Source organism: Marmota marmota, unplaced genomic scaffold (genome assembly GCF_001458135.2).
Source record: "Marmota marmota marmota unplaced genomic scaffold, marMar, whole genome shotgun sequence".
NCBI classification, from domain to species: Eukaryota; Metazoa; Chordata; class Mammalia; order Rodentia; family Sciuridae; genus Marmota; species Marmota marmota.
In genome coordinates this window covers 3421137-3428401 of record NW_025999949.1, presented here as the reverse complement: position 1 = coordinate 3428401, position 7265 = coordinate 3421137, and the positions used below count along the sequence as shown (strand labels likewise).

Here is a 7265-nt window from a genome sequence, read left to right as displayed (position 1 = left end):
GGAAGGAGACCCTCATTGTTATACAAAATTACATATAAGAGGAAGTGAGGGGAAAGGGGGAAAAAACAAGAGAGAGAAATGAATTACAGTAGATGGGGTAGAGAGAGAAGATGGGAGGGGAGGGGATGGGAGGGGAGGGGAGGGGAGGGGAGATAGTAGAGGATAGGAATGGCAGCAGAATACAACAGACACTAGTATGGCAGTATGTAAAAAAGTGGATGTGGAACCGATGTGAATCTGCAATATGTATACAGGGTAAAAATGGGAGTTCATAATCTGCTTGAATCAAATGTATGAAATATGATATGTCAAGAGCTTTGTAATGTTTTGAACAACTAATAATAAAGAAAGAAAGAAAGAAAGAAAGAAAGAAAGAAAGAAAGAAAGAAAGAAAGAAAGAAAGAAAGAAAGAAGAGTTCCAGGGAATTCATATGCACATTAACATTTCAGACACAGCAGTTGTGGGCCCTCCTGCCAGTTGTCATTAATGAGGGTCTTGCTGGAGGAGAGAAAGCTCTATTGGCCTGGCTTCTATTAGTGAATAAGTGATAAGACAGCAGGGACAGGACAAGCTCCACCAGCCCCTGGAGAACCTTCCCTTCACTCTAGTATTTGGGAGGGTTACCAGGAAGGCTACTGTGTGCCGAGCTGTGTTTCAATTTTACCACCATGTCACTTCTGTCCCCAGGCAATCTATAAGATGGTCTCCTCTGTCATGAAAATGCCTGAAGATGAGTCAACTCCTGAGAAAAGGACAGAAAAGATCTTCCGCCAGATGGACACCAACAGAGATGGTAGGAGGCTGGGGCTGCGTGGCTTTTCTCTGGTCAGGGCTGCTGGTGGAGTCCAGGTGGGGAAATGCGGCTTAAGGACCTGGGCCAATGCCTTTCATAAGAGTAGCTCATCCCAGAAGTCCCTGGAGGAGGACCAGGGTGGCCACCAGAGAGCTGGTCCCCACTTTGAGGGGAAATGCTTTATTTCTAGGCCCTTCTGCTCTTTTTCTATGTCATGCTGCTGCCCCCCCCCCCGCCCCCCAACAAAATCAGATGGGTCTTGTAGAACAGAAATAGAAGGACCCAACCAATCACTGTTAGCAAGACCAGTGGTCAGGACAGGCCTTGGCCTCCATAGATTGGATTCCTCCAGGCCAGGGTGTCAGAATGCAGAGAGGGATTGTTATCACACCCAGACCCCAGCAGCTTTCACCCCAGTCTGGCTTTATTGGGGTCTCCTGTACATGCTCTAAGAGACAAGTGGACTCTCCCAGGAGTAGGGGTGGGTGGAGGCCTTGGGGTGACCAGCAGGTTCCCACCCTGAGGTTGTCACCTACAATTGAAACCCAAGTGGATGCAAAACAAAGGGACATGAAAAGGGAGGATTATATTTCAAACTCAAGAGCAGACAAGATATATTAGGTACCGAGTTGCCAAACAGAGCATGAGAGGCCCAAGTAAATGAGTTTGGATCAACAAGAAGTGACTTTTTCAATATAAGCATGCCCACATTCAATATTTGGGACATATTGATCCTAAGAAATGGCTTGCTGTCAACCTGAAATTCCAAGTTATCTGGACATCCTTATTTTATTTGTCAAAGTTGGCAGTGCTATTTAGATGCAATACCCAAGTTTCAAGTGCTAACTGAGCTCAGGGCCTGGTCTATCATAAGCTGTGCGGCACTTGCTATTATTACCAGCTCACTTGTTCTGCTAGGAGTGCTCAGCAATTCTTGTCAGCAATGTGAAAATGCACTTGTACATCCTGTGTGTCACTGACATGTACAACAGAAGGCTTTGTGGTGGGGCGGGCCTCTTCATATGCTCATTCCTGGGGCACCAGCAGCCTGAGAACCTGGGTTTGTGTGGGGCAGGCCAATCTGTTTGCTTTGTTTCCTCCACAAAGTTGCCAATGCATCTTCTTACATCCTATTCCCCCATGTGCCTTAACTTACAGTAAATAGTTTGTTGTGCAAAGATTGAACAGACATGGGATTGTTTTAATAGCTAATGAATTTGCTGGAGTTAAGCTGCAGGTTTTGCTGGTACTCCTGGGAACCCAGTGGCCTTGAGATGTCGTCTCTTTAGAGAAAGGCTAAAAGATGGGAGAAAGCCAAAATACCTCAGGATCAGGCCCTCCCCACATGTTGGTGACAGACAGTGAATTAGTGTCTCTCCGTTGAGTTGCTACCAAGAGATCCAAGGGCCCTGATTGTTCCACATTCCTACAACACAGCTTACTGAAGGTGCTGTTCCCGCTCCAGGGAAAGGTTTAAATTTATAAAAGAAAAAAGTGGGGATGGAGAGCAGTGGAGGGAAAGAGGAAGCGGGAGGGGCCTAAAGTCAGATAGTGGTCAGAAGAATCTCAGGAGACCCAGGAGACTCAGGGCTTTACCTTAGATCCCTAGGGCCAGGGCAACCTGCCCACTTCCCTCTTGGAACAGAGCAGGTGCAGAGTCCTGGTGGAAGCTCTTTGTAGCTCACCCAGGCCTTTGACTTAGGGAAAATTTGGGTCCACAGACAAGTTAGCCCTTGAGTCAGCCTTGAAGTGCAGAGTCAATGCCAAAAAGCTGGATGCTCATGTTGAATCTAGTGTTCCCCAGCTAACTTGTGGTCCCCAGGGCCTACCTTTGAGAGATTCCCATGAGTTCAAGTGGCTTCTTTGGAAGCCAGAGAAAGTCACTGCCATTTTAACTAGTGCTCAGACAGGGGCACAGCTACTAAAGCTGGCTGCACACAAAGTTTAGAGGGGAACTAACTGATTATACATTATCAGTCAGTCAATCCAATCAATGAGTCCCCACCTTTCTCCATCAGAAAGAAACAGCAGGTTTGCAAGATAATAACTAGGTTCTGGTAGGGAGTGGGGGTGGCTGAGGGGAAGACATGTTTGTTGATTTGCGTTGGGAGGAACAGGACTCCTGTATGTAGCACCCTTTGCTGCCTGTGTTTGGAACAAGTTGAGAAATTTAAAGAAGAGCAATAACTGAAGCCAAAGGGTACTTTGGAGGAGGGAGTATCTTAGGGTGAGGCCAAGGGTATATCAGCAAAACCTACAGGCTGAATGGAACCAGACCCACCCAGTGCCTGTCCTTGGAAGAACAAACAGAATAAGTCTCTAGGGAAACTCTGTCCAAGAAAAGGTGGGCAAGGCCAAGCAGAAATGTCCAGCAGTTTCCCCTGCCCCAGCCCCAGCCCCAGATTTACAAGTCAAATGAGTCACTTCACTCCCAGGGGCACAGTAGGCTAAGAAGAAAGGACAGGCAGAAATGCCAGCGATATGAGAAAGCATTGCCCCCAGCCCCCACCCTCTTTCTTGCAGCAAAAAAGTGGCCCTCCTGGAAGAGAATTCAGGACACACACTATTCTGCAGGAAGAAAAGGGACACTGGAGGAAAAGGGGACCCCAGATTTCCTCCTCTAGCTCATAAGAGATCACCTTCTGCCTGGAACACACCACTTTATTTATTTGTGATTGGAAAGAACCAGTGTTCATGTCCAGGGCCTCTCTACATGCCAGGGGAAGGATCTTGCAGCAAACCTATATATGCCCAGTGGTCTGAAGGACCCAGAAGGCTCCCAGTAACCTTGTGGGGACAGCCTTGGTGCTGCAAGAGCCCAGCTTCTTCCCATAAAGGTGTGAGGCCATTCATTCTACAAATACTAAGTGGGCCTTTCCAGGGTAATAGAGACGGAAGAGCCAGGGCAGGGACCGGATCAGGAGATTCATTACCCTCTCTCTCCCCAGCCCTAGGCCAGGGTGGGCAGGAAGTGGTTAGTCAAGAACTGCTGCGCTAGGGGCTGGCAATGCCACTAGTAGAGTCCTTGTAGGTCTCACATTGAAAAGACAGCCTCCTGGGCTCTACCTTGGGAGGCCACGGGCGGGTGAGCAATTGCTGCCTCCAACGTCCAGTGGGAAGGTGTGAACTCAGGCGCCTGCCACCAGCCGCCACTCAACTCGTCCCTTCTCTTCCATCCTAGGAAAGCTCTCCCTGGAAGAGTTCATCCGAGGGGCCAAAAGCGACCCGTCCATCGTGCGCCTCCTGCAGTGCGACCCGAGCAGCGCCGGCCAGTTCTGAGCCCAGCACCCCACGATTTGTAGAGCTGCTTGCGTTCCCTTTTTGATTCTTCTTTTTAAATTTTTTTTTTTTTGCCAAAAAAATATCGATGGTGATGCTGTCCCCTGTGCAGTCAGATGCACCTTCCTCCGTGATGCCTTCGCCTTCTGCTTCATTCATCGTGGACGCTTCGTGGGAATGCCCAGAGCCCCAGTGTGCGTGTGGATAGCATGAGCAGACTTCGTGGTGTTCCTTGTTTAATGACTTTCCAATCGTTTTTATTATTTTTTTTCTTCTGATTCTAATGTTTCTGTTTAAAACCTAAGACTGGGGTGGGGGGCAAGAGAAGGGGATTTGATTAAGTCCAGTGATTCCACTACAAGCTTCCAGGGGCTTGGTTTGAAAGCCAGAACTCCCCACCTGGGTCTGTTGTCACACGTGCCCTAGGGGCAATGGATGGCACCAGACGCTGGATTCCCCAAGAACAAGTTACCCTCTGGGGTGAGGCTACTAAAGGGAGCTGGGACATCCTCTAGGAGGCCCACTCTGTCGCTCCGCCCCAGCAGGCTGTAGTTTCTAAGCTGTGAACATTTCAAGGTCAATCCATAGAGAAGAAAAAAGATGGCTCAGCTATTTTTTTCACAGGTTTACACTGGTTGAGCTAATGTGAGTTTCTTTGGAAATCAAACACAAATGGCAACAGTCCAAAACCAGGCCCATCTTGTTGCCTATTGTGATTTTAAAAAAGAAAGAAAAAGAAAAAAGACTGCTCTATATAAAATACTGGGATTGCAAACCAAATTAAGTGTTTTGCCTTGTAAATGCATGTTTAGTGAGCACTAATACAATCTTATTACAGAAGACTGTTTTTAGTAGCTTATTGTGAGTAAGCCAACTATGATGAATGTCTATGTTGTCTTGTTTCAAAGTCAGATCTGTCTTTGCACAAATGTACCAATCAACAAGTATATTTTGTATATTCCATAAAAGTCCAAGGTAACCATGACGAGGGCCCAACTTTGGATTCAGAATGCTTTTCCAGAGTCACAGTGACTGGAGAACAGAAGCAGGGCAGGTTCGAGAGGGTCATGTCCTGGGGACACCAGGAGGTTAATACTTTTGAGAGGGGCCAGGCTAGTGGTTTACTGGCTGACCTCAGCAGCTCATGGGCAGCATGAGATTGGAGGTATTGTTCTTTTCTGAGCAGATGACTATTTTGGAGACTGGAGAACAGTAGCCTAGGTTCTTGGGACTTCCCAATGGTTTAGCCACCATCCTCCCTAGGGAGCCATATTAGGAATGCTCACTTTTTTTTTTTACCCATTCAAAGAGTCTGAGGGAGACAGTCATTTAATTCATTGTAAGAAAGCCCAGGCAAGTGTGGCCACAGTGTCCAAGGCCCTGCTAACGTATTTTCCATCACTGTATTATTTGAATGCAGATTTCTCTTTCCAGAAGTGACAACATACATTTGAGTTGCTCTTTGGGCGTCACCTCATGCACACCAATTTGAATGGAAGGTTAAGAGGGAAAATCTCCTGTCACTGGAAAGACACTCGAGTAGCAGTTGGGTGGCATGGGATGGAGGAGGGGCTGAACACTCCAGGATACAGGGGGGACCTGTCCCAAGTGAAGGCAGAGAGGTCCCCAGGGAATCTTTCTGCTGCCAAACCACTTCCTGTAAAAGAGGAACCACAGAAAAACAAACATAACTTGGAGGAAAATGCTACTGGGCGCCTTCTAACCTCCAGGTTCCTGTGTCTGATTTGAATTTATTCTAATTAGTATCAAAAATCCAAATTTGTGTGGTAGACACAAAAACCATCTTTGTAAGGTAAAATTGTGAGACCTGGACTCAGTAGCCTTAATCTTCCTCTGAGGGTCCATTCTTCATATTCTATGCCAAGACTTGCCAAATTCCTCCATGGGCCAAGTGGTAACATCTGTTTCTGTAAAATAGGGAATTAACCTAATTTCTGGAGTGCAGAGGGGAAAGAGGGTCCAGCACGCTCCACCTGGAGTGTTTGGGAGTTGCATCCCACTTTTTCCTGCTGTAGATTGAAGACAGGATTCCTCCTTTCAGTTCCCTTTTGATAAGTGGAGTCAGTTAAGGTTGGAGCAACCTGCCTGGGCTCTGCCCTAGGTCATGACATGTTGTGTGGAACCAGACTCACTCCGTTCCCTAGAATGAGAGCTGGGGTGAGGAACAGAGAAGGCCTCCAGCTGTTCTGGAAGAAAGACAGCCAGACACATGACTGATGGACACTGCTGGCCTCAGAAGGTACTGAGATCACCCCTGTGCTGCCCAGCCACTGACCCACACTGACTCTTCTCCAGGCTGTTTCTCTCCTTCTCCTCCTCCCAGGAAGGCCTTGGCAGGTCGAATCCAACGCACTCAAGTTCAGCCAAGGGACTGCACAGCCCCCAGAGGGCTGAATGCCTGAAGGCCTCTATCACTTCTGTACTGGGTTGTTCATTGTCTTTGCTGTTTTAAGGACTCTGGAAATGGAGTCTGTTCTGTCCCAAGTAAAACCAGACCGTGGTGTGCAAGGGATTGGAATAAAATGACTTATGACCTGAAGGATGCTACGGAATGTTTGACTGTTCATACGTTGCTTAGGGTAGGGAAGGGGTGCTGCTGTGGGTGCTGTCCCATCCCAGTGATGTGTCCATGGAGACTGTCCAGGAAGATTATATATATAAAATCATGAATCATTAATCATTTGGAGCAGCCCCTTTATCGCTTGACTTTGTCCCCAGGGAATCTCTTGCCTGGTGTTAAAGCATGTTAATTATTTAATATGATTGCTTGGAACATGAGATTTTCCTGACTACCCTGCTGCCTTAGCCTGAATTTATACTTAGAGAGGTTCCAGATTTGAATTTTGGCCTCCCCCTGGGTATTGGTTCTGTCCTAGAAAGACAAAGTCCTATCCAAAGCTTCCTGGGTCTGTGGGGCTTTCTTTCTTTGATAGCCTTTACTTTCTTCCCATTTCTTTCCCTTTCTCAAGCTGGAGTCCAAACATTAGGCACAATAGAAGGAGAATCTAGCCAGATGCGGTGGCGCATACCTGTAATCCCAGCAACTTGGGAGACTGAGGCAGGAGGATTACAAGTCTGAGGCCAGCATCAGAACTGAAGGAGGCCCTAAGCAACTTAGTGAAAAACTGTCTCAAAAAAAAAAAAAGATATGGGGAGATGTGGCTCAATGGT

The 7265-nt window shown here is 47.4% G+C and overlaps 1 protein-coding gene across 3 annotated transcripts in view; it reads left to right on the top strand.

The window, feature by feature from the left end:
- Window positions 1–6633, top strand: part of Ncald (neurocalcin delta) — a 403438-nt gene extending 396805 nt beyond the window's left edge. For all 3 annotated transcript variants that reach the window (XM_048801936.1, XM_048801935.1, XM_015486347.2), the window contains 2 exons: window positions 689–794; window positions 3976–6633. In XM_048801936.1, the coding sequence (XP_048657893.1) occupies window positions 689–794; window positions 3976–4073 (204 nt within the window). In that variant the 3' untranslated portion in view covers window positions 4074–6633. The remainder of the gene's footprint in view (window positions 1–688; window positions 795–3975) is intronic.
- The last annotated feature ends 632 nt before the right edge of the window (window positions 6634–7265 follow it).